General features: G+C 25.3%; 1 protein-coding gene across 3 annotated transcripts; it reads right to left on the bottom strand.

Annotated features, from left to right (window-relative positions):
• Positions 1-10,138: 10,138 nt before the first annotated feature.
• Positions 10,139-18,804, bottom strand: l(2)gd1 (lethal (2) giant discs 1). Of its 3 annotated transcripts, none has more exons than XM_029307185.2 (12): positions 18,617-18,804; positions 18,223-18,364; positions 17,441-17,553; positions 17,015-17,366; positions 15,879-16,259; positions 15,261-15,602; positions 14,627-14,985; positions 14,066-14,241; positions 12,084-12,350; positions 11,234-11,272; positions 10,802-10,892; positions 10,139-10,725 (listed from the first exon to the last, which is right to left on the bottom strand). In XM_029307185.2, exons 1-12 carry the CDS (start codon positions 18,671-18,673, stop codon positions 10,606-10,608), a joined length of 2,439 nt encoding a protein of 812 aa, XP_029163018.2. In that variant the 5' UTR covers positions 18,674-18,804; the 3' UTR covers positions 10,139-10,605. The 3 variants fall into 3 exon arrangements, with proteins under 3 accessions (XP_029163018.2, XP_085343563.1, XP_085343564.1); XM_085487437.1 differs by lacking the exon at positions 18,617-18,804 and adding an exon at positions 18,459-18,570; XM_085487438.1 differs by lacking the exon at positions 11,234-11,272.
• Positions 18,805-19,033: the final 229 nt, after the last annotated feature.

Here is a 19,033-nt window from a genome sequence, read left to right as displayed (position 1 = left end):
CGAGGCGCTTTTTATGTCTTGCGCTCTATTCTTGTCTATTATTTGACGATACAAAGTTACTACAGTGTTATCTAAATTAAATTGTATATAAATAAAATATAAATATTATATATAAATAAATATTATATATAATCCATACAGCACAACAAGATTGCAGCAGCATTGTGGCAACATTTCATTGCAATATTACAACATTGCATAAACATTGTGAAATGTTGCAGCAATCTTGCTGCAAGGTTGCAGCAACGGTAAAATGTCCGCTTTATATATGTAATATTACTATATATATATTTAATATTGAATATATATGTAATATTACTATTGGATTATTGGAAATGTGCCAAATCGGACTGAATGTTCTGTACCTATATAATATTTTTTGCGTAAATTTTATTTTCATAATATTTCTGAAATGTTGCTGCAATGTACAATATTGCAATGTTGTTGCAATATTGCTGCAAACTTGTGTGCTGTATGGGAAATATTACATATAAATAAAATTATATGAATAAAATTTTGATAAATTATAATTAATGTAAAAAAAATCGAAAATCTTGTATCAGTCTCTGAATACATAACGCAATATTATTCTCCCGTGTAAAACAATTCTGGTCAACCGAGATAGGCGGGCACTCAATAATACATAGTAAGCGACACGTTATAGCTTTCTTAACGATATCGTTCGGTGTTGCACAGTCGGAATTGATTCTACTCGCTCGCACATTTGCAGGGGCTGGACTTCCTAGTAACGAATTATTAATAACCGGTGGCCGCGAGAGCTCTCTTGTAAGCCAATTGCTGACTACGGCGATGCATACGAGAAACGTATCACGTCGCGTCGCATCGCGTTGCATCGGATCGTATCGCGACGATGTGCACCGTGATATCTCTGAAAACCGGCGACCTTCGTGCACCCGAGATTGCACGCGCGAAGACATTTTTGCAACGCTCTTTTTAACTTGACGAACACAGAGAGAAGGGGGAAGCACGCGCTCTAATCTGGAACAGCATCGATACTTAGTAGTAAGCTAGAAAAAAGGCCAACTACGGTCACGACCTCATTTGCGTGTGCTTAAACCCGTGTGTATTATTCAGTATTGTTGCTTGGATCATTTTAAAATTAGCTAGCTAATTTTAAAATAATTTTCGAAATAATTATTTATTTATTTATGTTATATATATAAAAATTATATTTTACAATAAATATATGTATACTATATAAAGTAAAGGTCTATATTGTCTCATATGTTGAATTCTTTTTTGAAATTTTTTATCTATAATAAATAATTTGTATGTAGGATTCAAATATATTTATATCTAGATATATTTAAAAAATCATTTTTATCTAATTTAAGATAAATTTACACATTTTTATCTAATCTTTATCTAGATAAAGATGAGATAAAAATGTGTAAATTTATCTTAAATTAGATGAAGATGATTTTTTAAATATAATCTTTAGCTAGATAAAGATGAGATAAAAATGTGTAAATTTATCTTAAATTAGATGAAGATAATTTTTTAAATATATCTAGATATAAAAGATAAAAATTATATATAATTATGTCTAGCTATAAAAGATAAAATTATATGGCGATTCATCTGGATTCATCTGAATTATATGGCGATTCTCTAATTTTCTAGATAATAATTTTTAAGACTGCTTATGTAAATACAGTTATTACAAAAATGTAAATTATAAAAAATATATGTATTCATATTTTTATTTATAAATTATACTAAATATAATAATTCTAAATAATTTAGATAATCATCTATATTTAGATAACAGCAAACACACTGGTATTATTTATCGGAGTCGATCAACTCAGAAGTATATCTCGTAATGACGTAATTTTTCTACGTGAAGCTCTTTACGTGAGATGTTACTGAAGACATAACAACAATCGCGACTGATTAGGATGGGGAATATATATCTTTGTCATACGATTACATTGTGGAAATTTATAAACACTGTACGATAACATTGTGGTAATTCGACTACAAATCTTATTTAACGAAATAAGATCCTGGTTGCCGGAATAATTGTGGAATATTTATGTAAATTTATTCATTGTTTGATCAATCAAATTTTGTGAGCAATTTTTTTCTTAATCTTTTGTAAAATTAATTATTATGTATTTAATTTAATTATAGAAATTTATGATATTATTTTATGTAATTATATATTTATCCTTTAGAATTGTTAATTTAAAAAAAATTGACAATGTTTGATATGTGTTTATAAATTTAAATATAAAATTATGAAAAGGTAGAATAAGATATAATAAGTAACAATGTACCCCCTCCTACTTATTATAATCAAATATAATCTTATATTAAGTAACAAGAAGCTATTTTTATCTTAAGAGACAACTAGGTTGTCTTATGATATACCTTACTATCTATTAATAATAATATTTTCTCGATAAACTGATAAATTAAAATTTTTCCCGAGAAAAAAGTTCATATATAATTTAAATATAAATATATTATATAATATATAAATTATATAAATTATATATTATATAATATATCTTTTGTTTCGGTCTGTATGTACAGGAAAAATAAAAAAAGCATAATTTAAAAAGTAATTAAAATAAATTACATATTAATTTATAAATTAAAAATAATTAAAGAAATACTTTTCCCAAAGTTTTTTTAAAATAAAATTTGAATAAGTGACAAAAAAATGCTTATATATTTAATTGTATAATTTATTTGTATAACTTCATTTTATATATAATTATATATAAATTTTATTTTTAGATTTTAATAATTTTTTTGTTCGTCAAATAAAAATTTTAAATTAGATTATTTATTTCAAACACAGTATTAATGATTAAGATAATTTTTTTGCATATCAGAACGCATTCGTCGTCGCATAAGAAAATTTATTTCTTTGGAAGAAACGTTTTATACGAGGAACAAATTTTTTTTTAATATCAGAGAGGGCATTTCGAGTTACTAAAAAAAAAAAAATTTCTTCAATCAAACATCGATGCCGCTTGTATCTGATCGAAATCTGTTGCATACAGAACAACAGCGGTATAACGCGAGTGAATCACAACGAGAAGGCAGAACTCCTCGGGTGTCAGGTCGCATTTGACATCTGCAATCAACACTCCGCGTAGTTCCAGTGACGTCACGTCCGGTCGTATGTGCCGAATAAGCAGAAACGGCGTAACCAAACTCTATCCACGGGGAACGGTTTCGAAAAAGGAGAGATACACCGTCGCGAGAAGCACGTGTCGCATCTGAAGACACGTCGTGTTACGGAATCGAACATGTTTCAACGCACAGGGGGAAAACAAAAGAGATATCTTTTTTCTTAATTGCTTTAATTTTAGAATTATTTAATGCGAAGAAGATGGAGAGAAAGAGCGGGAGAGACTATCCTGAAATATTTGTTTTAAATTATATCTAACTTTTAAAATAATTATGAGTATAAATAAGATAACGCTTCTAGAAAGTAGACAAAAATTAATTTATCAACAATTTATAATATTACTCTTTTATACGAATTTAATTTTAATATATAAGACAAGATCATTCTTATCGAATACACAATAATTATGACAATAATAATAATATAAAATTTATTATTTTTTTCTTAGGAAAAATATAAAAAATAAATGAAATATTATATTGTGTAACACAACTCTCTTTCATTCCAGTTTATCGATTTATATATTTATATACATGTATTTATATAAATATATATTTATATATATATATATATATATATATATATATATATATATATATATTATATAATGTCTTATATATAAGGATATATTATATAATGTTTGTGTAACTAAATTTAAAAAAAATTAAAATTCTCAAAATTTAATTAAGAAAATAATTTTTTTTGTTATATATTTATTGTTTTAAACCTTTAAATTTGTAATTTCTTTTTTTATTCGCTTATAAAAAAATTAGATTTTAAATTATTTAGAAAATCTATTAAGATCTATAATTCGCATATAAATTTTATTTTATAAATAATTATAATTATAAAAAATAATTATTTTTTAAATATTTAATCTGTTAAATCTAAGAAATCTTAATTCCAGAAGCGCAATCTTTCATGAAAAGCCAGATGTTTTATAAATTAATTAGATTGTCTGAAATATTTTGTATATGCATTAAATTTACGATATCATCGATTTTATGACTTATTCATCGTTATATATTTTCGACTTACAATTCAAGTAAGTTATAAATTGCTTTAATTAGCATTTATTTAGCCTTCATGTTTTTCCATAAGTAAGCAAATTGAATGTGTACGTTCTATTTTTTCATTTTTCATTAATACACACGCATAACTATTTTAATGTTATGCTCTATTAAATATATACTGTGATATATATATATATATATATATATATATATATATTAATAAATAATTTATTGTATCAAAAAAATTATTTTCAATTAATCAGTAATTTTGGTAAATTTTAGTGAAAAAAAATGTTTAACAGAAGAAAATTAATAAAATATAAAAAAAAAAATACTAAAATACGTAAAAGATTCCTAAACTGATATATATTTATTTATTAGTAATGAGATGTTATATTTTATATTAGAACTCTTTATGTATAATCTATGAACTTAATTTAACTTATAATCAGTTTAAGACTAATAAGTTTGTTTAACTTAGTTAATTTTTTCATCACAGGAGCACATTTTTATATACTGCAGAGATTACGCATTTTGATAGGAAATATATATGTATACTTAGCAGTGAATATCTTTGTTCATTATAGATATAAATTTTTTATCGAATTTTTATCTTTGAATTATAAAAAAGATTGCACACGCTTTTATTTTTAATAAACTTAAACTATGTTATTCTACAGATTAAATTCATAATTTTTATATATTGATGCATGGTTATATTTGCATGCAGATATATTTTTTAATGTTAAAATTTATTAAATAATACGAGATCTAATTTAAAAAATTCTGAATAAATATTTCTTTTTTATAATATTCTATATATATTACTGTCTCTTATTATATATTCTTTTTTCTAATAAAATTTTTGAAAATATATCGTTCCCGAAATATCTTATTTTTTAATATGTTAATATAATTTAATATGTTAATATAATAGCATTTACTGCTTCTTTAGTCTTTTTAAAAATTTTAATAAACTCCAAAAATGTTAATAATTCCAATACAATAATACGAAATAACGAAAAGAAATAAAAAATAACACAAAATAGAATCTATTTTGTTTACATGAAAATTTTGCTGCCACAGGAGAATTTATTTTATGTCGACTCAACTTGAAGTACATTATTATAAAAATATAAATATTAAATTAATTATAATAAAATTATCAAAATTATCAAAGTTTATATATATTTATTTATTTGTAGATAAATTTTATAATTCTAAACCTTTAATCTTCTAATACACATAACATTGATTCATGATTTAATCTCGCTGCAACTGAGATTACACGTCATCGTTGAACTTCGAATCAGAACATTGTAACATATTTGTAGAGATAAATAGTTGGTTCTATGTTAAAGGTTATCTTATGGACAAGACTTAAAAATTTGTCATTTTTTGCATTTAACCATACACAACATCGTCCAAGACAGTTGTTTCTCTTCGTGATTTCCAATTTTCTGATTTGAGAGCTATTTATAACTAAACTGTATGTATGCAAAATATATATATCAATTAATCTTCAAATTAATGTGTAGAATGCAATATTACAATTGATCATCTCTTATTTGTAAATAATACAAAATACTGTTTATTAATTCTTAATTACTTGTTTTTAAATCATTAGTACAAGAATGTAAATACCACCAATCTTCTGTAATATAGAGGATTAGATATATCTTTTAAAAATGTGAATTTTGAGTGCTTAATTTGATCTTGTATATATATTTTTCTAAATGAAAACATTCAAAAAATTACGGGAAAGGTAACAAAATATTACAATTTTTATAATTTTTTAAATGTTTTAATTAAAAAAAAAATATATATAAATATATATAAATGTATATATTAATTTATATTTAAAAACAATAATATATTTAATATTAAATATGTTCAAATTTTATCAATATATTTTTAATTAATTAGTCATAAATATATGATTAATTGATTTTTATATATATTTTTCCAAATAAAACCATTCAAAAAATTACGGGAATAGTAACAAAATATTACAATTTTTATAAATTTTTAAAATGTTTTAATTAAAAAAAATATATATATAAAATTAATTAAATATATATAAATATATATAAATGTATATTAATATTTAAAAACACAGTAATATATTTAATATATTAAAGTAATATATTAAAAATTTTAAAGTAATATTATAGTATATTAAAGTAATATATTTAATATATTAAAGTATAATATATTAAATATTACTGTGTTTTTAAATATTAAATATTAATATATATATTAATATATATTTGTATATATTTAATTAATTATATATATATATATATACATATATAAAATTAATTAAATATATATAAATATATATAAATGTATATTAATTAATATTAATATTAATATTTAAAAACACAGGTAATATATTTAATATTAAATATGTTCAAATATAATATTATTAATATATTTTTAATTAATTAGTCATAAATATTGTCAATTAAATAGTAAAATACTTGTTAAAAATATAAAAAAAAAAGCAAAATCGTGATACAGAACACTGGTTTTTGGTGATTTTCGCAGATGAGAATAAGACGACGGGAGGTCGAGACGGAGGCGAAAGGGTTGAGCGAATAAACATCATTAATTTGCAGGCGGAAAGTCGGAGAGGCTAAAGGGTCAACATTACCACCGTTACGTGTATACACAGCAAATACTATGCGCCCCCGAGGGTATATGCACGTTCGCCGGAGTTTTCAGTCGGTCGGAGAGAAGAGCATCTCTCCCGCTCTCCATGTGGGCCGAGTTAATTGTCTAATTGGCAAATAAATCCCATTGTTTTCCGATCATGCGCGATCGATAGACGGTACTTGATTTAACGCAACCCTCTCCTGAAGTCTTCCGAATTTTCGGTGACCTTTCAGAGTCCTCACCCTCGTCGCTCTTAACGCATTGTTCCCTGTGTCAGACGTGGTTACTTAATACTTGTGGCTGACACACTTGTGCGGGTGTCACTGCGTTTTACGCGCAAATCGATTATGGATATTAGATGCGCGAAATATTTGTCGGGGAAAAGAATGGAGAGAGCGAAAAGGGATGCTGACCAGAGGCCCTCGTGAAAATTCTGATCTTCGGAAGGAATTTTGTAGGAAAAATTAATAGTACGAATTTAGGAATTTGTGTACTTACAGTCCAGAAAACATAAATATAATTAATAAAAGTTTTATTAATATTTTATTTTCAATTTAATTTTAAAATATTGAAAATATAACATTAATTACAATTTTTATTACAATTGTAATATTTATTTTTGTTATAGAATTTCTGCTTGAGATATATTTTCGGAAATAATATGTATTGTTATATAAGATAGTTTGTAATTAAATTGAAATTTATTTTAATAAATAATTTTAAGGGTTGTACACTAAAAAATGTTAACTTGATTAAATCTTTCAATTAAATATAATTATTTTGTTAATTAAATATATAAAAATATTTACATTAAAATAACACATTAAATATAACAAAATGTTTATTTGATTTCAATACTAATATATGTTCAATTAACAAAGTAATTTAGTTGAAAAATTTAGTTAAATTAAATTTTTTTCAGTGTGTAGAGCGACTTTTTACTTTTTTCGAAAAATATTCCAGATATCAAAAATGTTTTATACAAAAGTTTCATGGTAAAAATGATTTAATCTATTAATATTAAAAAAAAATAATTTTTTGAAAAAATTTTTGAATCTTATGTTTAATTTTTAAATGTATCAACACTTATAATTGTCAAATTTTCAGATACAACTCTATATTATAATGCACAAATATTTAGACACAAACTGCATTAATAAAAAATCAATTTTCTTAAACATAATCATTATTTTCATTTATTATAAATCTTATTTAGATTTTACAAAATTTTTGAAATAAAAAATATTTTTTAAAGAAAAATAGCATAGATTCTAATAACAATAAATAATGCAAGTAAATTGGACTGCAATCAAAATGTTAAAATATAAAAAGTATGTTTTTAGCATATTTCTCGAAATAAAAATAATTAGACGATGACAAATATTGCAAAATTTAACTTTGCAAAAGAACATATGTTTTACTCTTCTAAAATATATTCTAAACTAAGGAATGAACTTGTAGTTGCGATTGAAAAATGATTCTAAGGATTGCAACCACCTTTATAGAGCTTTTTTCGAAGTATTCGAGATATCAGATAATGTTTTATACAAAAGTTTCATGATAAGAATTATTTAATCATATATTAATAATATTTAAAAAAATGTTTGAAAACAAATTTTTAATCTTGTTTAATTTTTAAAATGCAACAATATTTAGAATTGTCAAATCGTCAGCTACAACTTTAATATTATGATGCACAAATATTTCGAAACAATGTGTTAAAAAATAATTTATTCATTTAAACCCACAATCATTTCTTTTTCATTTATTATAAATATTAAAAATTTTTAAACAAAAATAAAATAGAATCCGAGGAAAATAAATAATGCAAGTAAATTGGAAACTGCAATCAAAATGTTAAAATAGAAAAAAAGCGTTTTTTTAACATATTGCCCGAAATAAAAATAATTAGACGACAAATATTTTAAAATTTGACTTTGTGCAAAAGAACAGATTTTTTTACTCTCCTAAAATATATCCTTAAAATAGGAAGCCTTATACACAGATCGAGGAATGAACTAATAGTACAGCTAACTGAGGGAAGAGGCATAGTCGAACGATTATCGGACAATAGTTTGTTAGTGAGGTTCACCTGCTGTATTGTTCTCTGAGAAACGTGGATTCAGCTTCTAGTGCGCGAATTATTCTGTTTCTATGTGTGTAAATCACGCGATACACATCTATTTAAAATCTAAGAAATCCACACTATATCTTTTTAGATATATAATCTATATCTATGCAATGATCATATGCATTTTGCTTATTCTTATACGTTTACTGATAAAACAGTTCAATGTAAAAAAAAATTTCGCATTTTTAAGGCATGCAAATTATATATTAAATTTATATATTAAAATAGATCATATGTTAAAATTTATTTATTATATATTATAAATTAAATTATGTCTTATATATTAATTATATTATATTAATTATAGTATATATAAAAGAAATTTCAATTTAATTACAAGTTATCTTATATAAAATTACATATTATTTCTGAATATATATTTCAAGCAGAAATTCTATAAAAAATAAATATTACAATTAATAAAAGTTGTAATTAATGTTATACTTATTTCAATATTTTAAAATTAAATTGAAAATAAAATATTAATAAAATTTTTATTAATTATATTTATGTTTTTTTAAACAATTTTTATTAATTATATTTATGTTTTTTGAATTAATTTTTTCTTGATATATATTTCCGAAAATAATATATATTTTAGAATAGTTTGTATAAATCGAAAATATTAATATCAATTCGCACATTATATTATATGCGGAATTTTGAATTGCATATAAATTATTATATCAAAAAAGATAGATATATACGAATTTCTCGGATTTTAAATAATTGAAAAAGAAGAGCTTTTCGCAAATTAACCTTTGCGAAGTTAAGAGATTAAGAATATTATATATGTATATATACATATTCTTATTTATAATTAATTTTACATAAACGCCGTTTATTTTATAATATAAATTTTAATTTAAAGCTTAGTTACAAGATATATGATGATAAAAATTGGGTACTCACAAAAAATGATGACTTTTCTCGATATTTTTGCTGAGGAAAAATTACGCGTGCATCTTCAAATTGATAAAAAAATCTATTAAAAGGACCTCCGATAATTTTGGCCGCCAGGAGAATCGGTGGAGACCTCTAGCGGAGAATCAGCGAATTACAGATTCGATTATTCGCGCCAAAATTGAAGATAATTTTTAAATATTTTTGCAATAAATTTCATAAATCATTATATATATATAAAAAATATGATTTCCTCACTAAAAGTATTTTTTATTTTATTTATTAATTTCATAAGCAAAGCAGTCAAAATTTTATCGCATTTATATATATTACAATTGTATGTTACTTCCCAGGTAGCAAGCTGACGTCATTCGACGTCATTTTAACGTTAATGACGTCAGCTTGCTACCTGGGTTATTACAATACAGAACTATTTCATACAGAATATTTACATTTTTGCATCTTACTTATTATTGAATGTGTTTTTATATATATTTTTTAAATTACATATATATTATTATAATATAATATATATGTAATTTAAAAAATTAACATATATATTAAATTACATATATATTATTATAATATAATATATATGTAATTTAAAAAATTAACATATATATTAAATTACATATATATTTAAAAAATACAGTAATTTACTCTCGAAAACTAATTTATAAAGGCCTCACGATTAAAAAAATGACAACGATAAATTATTGAGCTGTATTCAATCATTGATCAATAGTTAGCCATTTTTCCGTCATGTTTTCTATTTGCTTGAAAAGAATTGGATTTCTGAGACGGATCTTTATCTCTAGTTTTCCTCCTGTTGCTTTTCTGCCATCCATAAGCTGAAATAATATGGTAATTTTTATTTATTCTACATGTATAGAAAAAGTGTGCAAAATTAATAAGTTATTCAATTACCGGGAAGGAATCATGTAAAGTGCACTGGGACTCCAGAGGTTGTAACTTTATCGTCACTGTGCCAAGTAGACTATCACTTCGAAAGAAACCTCTGCAACATTACGAAACATGTAATAAATATTAAAAAAACTGATATCAAGAGTATTTTTAGAAATTCGTCGCAGAAATTCAAATATACGCTGTTACAGATTGCTTGTGTAATATGATAAAATCTATAATTATTAATAATAACGATACAATTTTACGTATACGATTCTACAAACATTATGATAATTTTTACATATAATATTTAATCTTGCAAACGCTATTGTTTCTTTTTATAATATGGTAATACTAGGATAGCACATTACATCATTCTTAAAAATGTATTATCAAAATCTTTGTGCAAATGTAACAAATTGCATACTCTACAGGATTTAAGGGATGTCATACCTGGGATGAGAGCAGCATAAAATGGGATTCAATGAGCATCTGCAAGCAATATTCTATTTTTTATGTACAATATTCTCATTTTATACTGTTTCCTAATATTTAACATAATTAATATTTAACTGTCTTTTTATATTTAACTAGCTTTCAATGTTTAAGATGTATACAAGTAAAATTAGAGATGCAATTTATTTTTATTGCAATTCATGCAATTTAATTGCATTTTAAAAAGATTATTTCACTATCACTACAAATGCTGATTATTACTTGTCTAAGAGATAATTCAACTTATTTTTTTTATTCTAATATATTTTCCATTTAAATGAGAAAGAAATATAGATATTTGCAAAAGGATAAGAGTATTATTATATAAAAAATAAAAATACAAATATTTATAAATAAAAAATTCTAAACAATAATAAATACACATACAGGTAATTATTAGTGTTTCTAACAAAATTATTTTTCAGACAAATAATCTTTCTGCATAAAATTATAAGTCACTTTTTGTTCCAGACATGTTTTATCATTTTTTAAATATGAATTTGTTAGTGTTAGAGCATTTAAAATCTACATCTTTCTTTTACAAAAATATTTTTCTCATTGGAATAATTATATAATGTGATATTAAATTAGTATGGTGTGTGAAATTTAATATCCATGCTTATTAATGCACAATTTCAAGCCACTTAACAGTGACAAAAAATTTGCATGCAGAATAAAGTTGTGGATCTTCGATAGTATTTTGTTAAATGTGCAATGGATTAAAATTAAAATTAATATTAAATACTAATTAATGTTAAACGCTATTGATATACACACATTCACACATACACACAAAATATTGAATTACCCTTTTGCCCAAACTTCACACTTTAAAGCGTGCCGTTTGAAGGCCCTTTGACACTGTCTGGAAGTGCGATTTATAATCCCATTCAACGGAAATACAGCCTGGTATTCAGGATTAGCAGAATCTTTGACTGTCGATGTTCTATCCGCGGGATGATTTTCTGACGGAAATGGAAATTCAAACATGACATACGTATCTGCCTCTCGAGAATAATTGATTCCCCTAATTATAGAAATTTCGATGTCGCCGTCGTTTAAATCCGTGCAACACCTGAAAAAAATATAATTTTATTCAGATTTAATTTTTATAATCTGACTTACAATTAGAAGAAATATAATTGAACAAAAATAATTGTGACATTCAACATTTTTTTCAAAACTAATAAAAAAATATTAGTTGCCTCATTTTCTTTTTTCTCCATAAAACATATAATCAAATTAATAATATAAGAGTTTTAACAAGGCTCTGTAATATAAATATAAATTTAACGTATAAGACGGGCAACAAGAGCCAAATCGCGGATGACAATGCGTTGTTCTAACGAAACTAAATAATTTTTCGTTAGAATTAAATACCGGTGCACAAGGCACCAAATTTTTACTTGGACACGGCCAAGATTTTAAATATGAAATAATCTCATATTTCGGATCTATATTTTTCTCTTGCATTCATTTATTTATTTTCCGTAGGGGGGTTAAAGGGGTATTGAAATTAAATCTCAAAATATGAGATTATTTCATATTTAAAATCTTGGCCGTGTCCAAGTAAAAATTTGGTGCCTTGTGCACCGGTATTTAATTCTAACGAAAAATTATTTAGTTTCGTTAGGATAACGCATTGTCATCCGCGATTTGGCTCTTGTTGCCCGTCTTATACGTTAAATTTATATTTATATTACAGAGCCTTGTTAAAACTCTTATATTTGATACACGCTGGCTTAAAAAATGCGTTTGTTTACCAACATTAATATATATAACAGAGAAAAGTATAGAATCGAAAGGATCTGAATAGCTCAGCTGGAAGAGCAGTCGCCCGGCAAGTGAAAGGTCTCGGGTTCGATTCCCGATTCAGCGATTTTCGGATCTATATTTTTCTCTTGCATTCATTTATTTATTTTCCGTAGGGGGGTTAAAGGGGTATTGAAATTAAATCTCAAAATATGAGATTATTTCATATTTAAAATCTTGGCCGTGTCCAAGTAAAAATTTGGTGCCTTGTGCACCGGTATTTAATTCTAACGAAAAATTATTTAGTTTCGTTAGGATAACGCATTGTCATCCGCGATTTGGCTCTTGTTGCCCGTCTTATACGTTAAATTTATATTTATATTACAGAGCATTGTTAAAACTCTTATATTTGATACACGCTGGCTTAAAAAATGCGTTTGTTTACCAACATTAATATATATAACAGAGAAAAGTATAGAATCGAAAGGATCTGAATAGCTCAGCTGGAAGAGCAGTCGCCCGGCAAGTGAAAGGTCTCGGGTTCGATTCCCGATTCAGCGATTTTCGGATCTATATTTTTCTCTTGCATTCATTTATTTATTTTCCGTAGGGGGGTTAAAGGGGTATTGAAATTAAATCTCAAAATATGAGATTATTTCATATTTAAAATCTTGGCCGTGTCCAAGTAAAAATTTGGTGCCTTGTGCACCGGTATTTAATTCTAACGAAAAATTATTTAGTTTCGTTAGGATAACGCATTGTCATCCGCGATTTGGCTCTTGTTGCCCGTCTTATACGTTAAATTTATAATAATATTTCTATATTTAATATATGTGTTGTTCTCGTTAGAATAAAAATAAAAGTAGAAAATAAAAATATAAACTAAGATTTTTTGAGCTTTATATGTAATAAAAAAATGAAGAATTTTGTACATTTTCAAAAAAGAGATCTTTTCTTCATATAATTTCTTTTCATTTACTCTTGTGCATTTAATACTTGAATTATCATCGGTATTAAAAAAAATTAATTTATACTGACTGTACTATTTGGTAGGTTTTGACTTCGTAATGATGTTGTGGTGGTGGCAGTAAATCGCGTTTTCGAACTCTCAGCATATCTAAATCTCGCGTGTAACCAAGTGCAAGTCGTTCCCACCTATTATATGCAGCAACATTCCCCAACGCTTTGGAATGATCCCGTGAAGACAAACACGTCTGCGAAATTAAATAATAAAAACTTAATTATTATTTATAATATTATTATATTTATTATATTATATATATTTATCATTATAATATTATTAAATAATATAAAATAATAAATTGTACAGTTGCTGGCTTATATTGATACTAGCTTCAAATTTTAAAAATATATATATTAAATATATATATTTTTTATATGCGAAAAATATATATATTTAATATATATATTTTTAAAATTTGAAGCTAGTATCAATATAAGCCAGCAACTGTACAATTTATTATTATATATATATATATTTTTTTTCCCAATTTCTATATATTATTCATTACTTTAATTTTCTTATAATAAAATAAAAATAAATCACTCTAATGTTATCTTATAAAAGATTATTATTACCTTAATTTGTTTAATTAATTGAGTTTCAAGATTTTCGTAAATTTGATCATCTGTCCCGGTGGAGCCTTCTGAAAAATCCTCAGCAGATACCAATATGAAATTTTCATCTTTTTGACACGTAGTAATTTCACTTCTTTCAAGAGGCGATAATGGAATCGAATTCATATCGACAGGCAATCCAGCCTTGCTGGCTTCTATTAAAGGTTGTATCCCTTTGGCTTGTTTTAGATAATCACGCGCCAAATCCATATCTCCCTCTTGTTTAGCATTTAACGCAGCTTGCTTCAATTCGCGCTGCCGCAACTGCAATTGTATCATTTGCTTCTCTGCACGCGATGTAATCTTTTGAGGTTTCTGTCCTAATAAAAAATATCAGACAATATAATACAAATATATATATATATATAATAAACCATGTTTGAGATATTTTTTTAAATTTAAAATTGTTATTTTTATTATTTTATTCGTGTAAATATAAGTAAATTAAATTAATTATAATTGCGGACCCATGTTTATTGAGACTTTCTAACTTATTTTGAGCCATACAAGCCAAATCTCCTTAAAATATTTTACCTTTTTTCAACACTGTATACAAATACAAAAGAAATATAAAATAAATTTAATTATCCTTTACCTGTTCTAGGAGGAGGAACAGGTGCTTTTGGCAGTGCAGGCTTTGTTACACTATCTTCGGATGACTTGGACTGAGCTGCAGGTTGCACAGTATTGTCATTACTTGGCGAACTGGACAATGGTGGAAAACCAGGTGGAACAGGAAGCTCATCCAGAGCTACTGGTTTCCCAGATGTGTATAACTTAATAGCGTCCTCAAATTGTTTGCAAATTCTATTGTATCTGCGCGCCTTAGAAGTATTACCCTCAGCATCGGCAGCCACTTTTGTTCTTCTGTACATTTCCAAACGTTCCTTAAGAGCACCCTCGATGTTCTCGGGACCGAGCTTCGCTTGCGAGTCAGCTGTCAGTAATATAAGCCACACTCTATTATTTTAAAATATATATATTATGTGATTTTGTATCGCATATTATTACAAGTAAGAATTGATGTATGCAATTTATTTTAATTTACATTATTTATTTATTTATTATATAATATTTTTATTATTAATGATAATTATTACGTAAATATTTGTTTATATATTATTAATTATTATTACATATAATACATAATATAATACATAATATACAATAACAAATGCAACATATATTTTTGAAAAAAATGTTGCCTATTAACCTGTATCTGTAGAAGCTTGCTTCTGAGTTTCGCTTTCTTCTTTTGCTGCTGCTGGTGGTGCAATATTTGCTGAAGATGGTAGAGTTGGAGTAGGTGGCATATCCGACAAATCAAGCTTCTCACCTGCAGTAACTGCAGCAATAACTATGTCGAATTGCTTTATGGTTTTTACATACTCTAATGCTTGCTCTTTATTTCCCGCCTTTTTCCAAGCAACTGCAGCAGTCTTATATTTTTGCTGTTGCGCTTTTAATTTATTCAAAGCTTCCTCATCAACTGTGACATCTGCGGCTGGTTCAGAAGGTTCAGAAGGGCCTTCATTTGAAACTACATCTGATGCAGCAGATGGTTCATCAACTTCAGTTGACGATATTTCGTTTACTGTAAAAAAAAAGTATTTATAAAAGTTAATGTCACAAATTTCCAAATTCAATGTTTAAAAAATAGAGATAAATATAATTGATTTGTTATAAAATTTAAAAAAGCTATAAAATGCAATATTACAGTTTTATCTTCAATATTAACTACTCTTCTGTTATGTCACACAAAATACAAAATCGTATATAAAAAATATCATTATATTTGTTTCTTCAAAAGGAAAAATTTCCTTATTGGATTCCTCTTTTTTTGTATCATAAAAAGAAAGGAAATATTCAAATCTTTCAAGTTAAAGAAAACTTTGTATACACACTGTTTATATAAAATATATAATTATTATACATTATTAGATATAAAAATGTTGATATTAAAATATGATAGAAAAGAATTAAATTTTATAATGTGCATAATTTTTATTATTAATTGGTGTAATTTCTGATATAACTTTTCTGAAGTAAAAATAGAAATTTTCCTCTTTAAAAAAATTCAAGTCTTCACAACTTTAAAAACACTATCCAAGATAATATTAATATTATTGTATAATGTATATTTACAATTTTTAATTACGCAACTTTATATTAAACTTTCTTTTCAAAAGTGCTTATTTTTGAAGATATTTTTTCATGAAAGTTTGTTTCATGGAACTTTTTATATATTTTCTTCAAGATAGAATTTGATTTCAATATTAAATCTAGATAAATTCATAGATAAAAAATAAATAACAATACTTGGCATGTGCACATGAAATATGTATTTACCTGTATTTTTAATTGTAGCTTCTCCAGTGGCAGAAGGAGGTAAAAGTGGAGGAATATCAGCTTCATCTATGTTTCTACCTGATTGCACAGAAACCAACATTTCCTTGAGCGTCCTTACACCTCTGTTAAATCTTTTAGCCCTGCCAGATTCATTTTCTATTCTTGCCTTCTGTTCAGCTTTTTCATAAATGGTTAGTCTTTCTTGCAACATCTGGATCATTTCTTGCATAGAATTTTTTTCTTCCGGAGTAGATTCACTTTCATTAGGTTTTGCTTGTTCCTCCTTCATTATTTCTGGCGTTTCTGCCTCTTCCGTTATTTCTTTATTTCCTGTGAGTGTCTGCAGCTCTTTCTAAAGCAACAAAGAATTTTAAAATGATTAAATCTTATACTAATTATGATCTAGTATGATTAAGTATCACATACCAATAATGCAGGATCATTATCTCCTTCAGATGGCTCTTCATCAGAAACTGTATCCTTCATAGACTCGGCCACCATTTCGTCCAAATTTACATCGGTAACAGCTTTGCGTGCAACTATAATATTTCTATATTATATATTATATTCAGATGCAAATATAGAATATAAATTATTGTTTGCAATTCAAGAATTATAATGTACAACATTTTAGGAGAAACTTGGTAATATATTTCTTCTATTTAAGATTCTCAGGAGAAATATTACAATGTAGATCATGAATAGATTAAAGAAATTTTTTTTAAGTTATAATTATTAAACAGTGTCTTTTATTGAATTTTATAATCTTCACCAAACGATTTTTAATAATAAATTTTCCAGCTAATTTGGAAATAATTTCTTCTCAATAAAAATGTCAAAGTGTTAATATTTCCGAATTATAAGAAAAAAAGAAGAGTTTTTTGCAAACTAAACTTGTAGAGTTAACAAAACTATATTCTTTAATTAATTTCAGATAGAGTATCCTGTAATTTAATTTTAATTTGAATTTAGTTTACAAAAATATATACTAAAGAAAATTTGACCCGACAACTCCTTTACGTTTTGCTAAAATCAAAGGAAAAACTATTTTCAAATTAGCGCCACAGAATTAAATATTAAAAATAGTTTTAAAACATCTTGTAAATTATGTATTGTAAATGTATATATATAATTTCATTATATCTTATACATATGTATTTCTGTTATATGTCAAATTCATAAAATATACTAAAAAAACATCAACTTACTGGTGCGTCTACTTTTGTAGCCTGTATCATTTCCAGCTGCCAAAGCAGCTAATTCAGCTTCTAATTCCTCATCGTTGTCATCATCCATCATATTATCACCAATATTATCCATATTTATATCAGGCACTTCGAAGATGCCAAACTAGAGATATGAGATATTAATGAAAAAATCCACAAATAATAAAATATTAATAATCTAATAATAATAATAATATTAATAATAATAATCAACAAACATATACAAATAGACGTGTCATAATTATGTATACTTCAAACCCCAAGAGAATTAAATTTATAATGCAAAATACAATGCATAAAAAATATATGCAAATCTCAAAAACATCAAACAACGAGAAATAATTTATACTGCATATATTCATAAAAAATGTAATACCTGTTCCAAATCACCAGCTGTCCTGGGTCGTCTCGGCTCTTTTTTCTTGCCAAACATTTTATTAATTAATGTTGTGCGATATAACGCAAATATTTAGCAATTAATTAATTTGAGTCGCACCGATTGAATCACTTTAATCCGGTTATAAACAAATAAGTAAGATAGATGTGACAGCAAAAATGACAGGAAAATTCCGAACAAGGAATCTAGGAATTTTCTAGACCTAGGGAGTTTTTATTCAGAATTTACCCGCGATTTTTGAATTTTTTACATCACAAAATATGCGGCCTCAATTCGACGCGTTTAAAAAATTTTAAATTTAAAATTAAAATTTAATTTTTATTTTAAAATTTAATTTTTATTTTTTTATAAACATTGATTGAAAAGAATATATAACACGTTTTTATTCAATAATCG

The sequence above is a fragment of the Nylanderia fulva genome, unplaced genomic scaffold, assembly GCF_048542155.1.
Source record: "Nylanderia fulva isolate GAGA-0341 unplaced genomic scaffold, ASM4854215v1 Scaffold55, whole genome shotgun sequence".
NCBI classification, from domain to species: domain Eukaryota; kingdom Metazoa; phylum Arthropoda; class Insecta; order Hymenoptera; family Formicidae; genus Nylanderia; species Nylanderia fulva.
The sequence above is the reverse complement of the archived record's forward strand: the minus strand, read 5'-3'. Positions and strand labels throughout refer to the sequence as shown.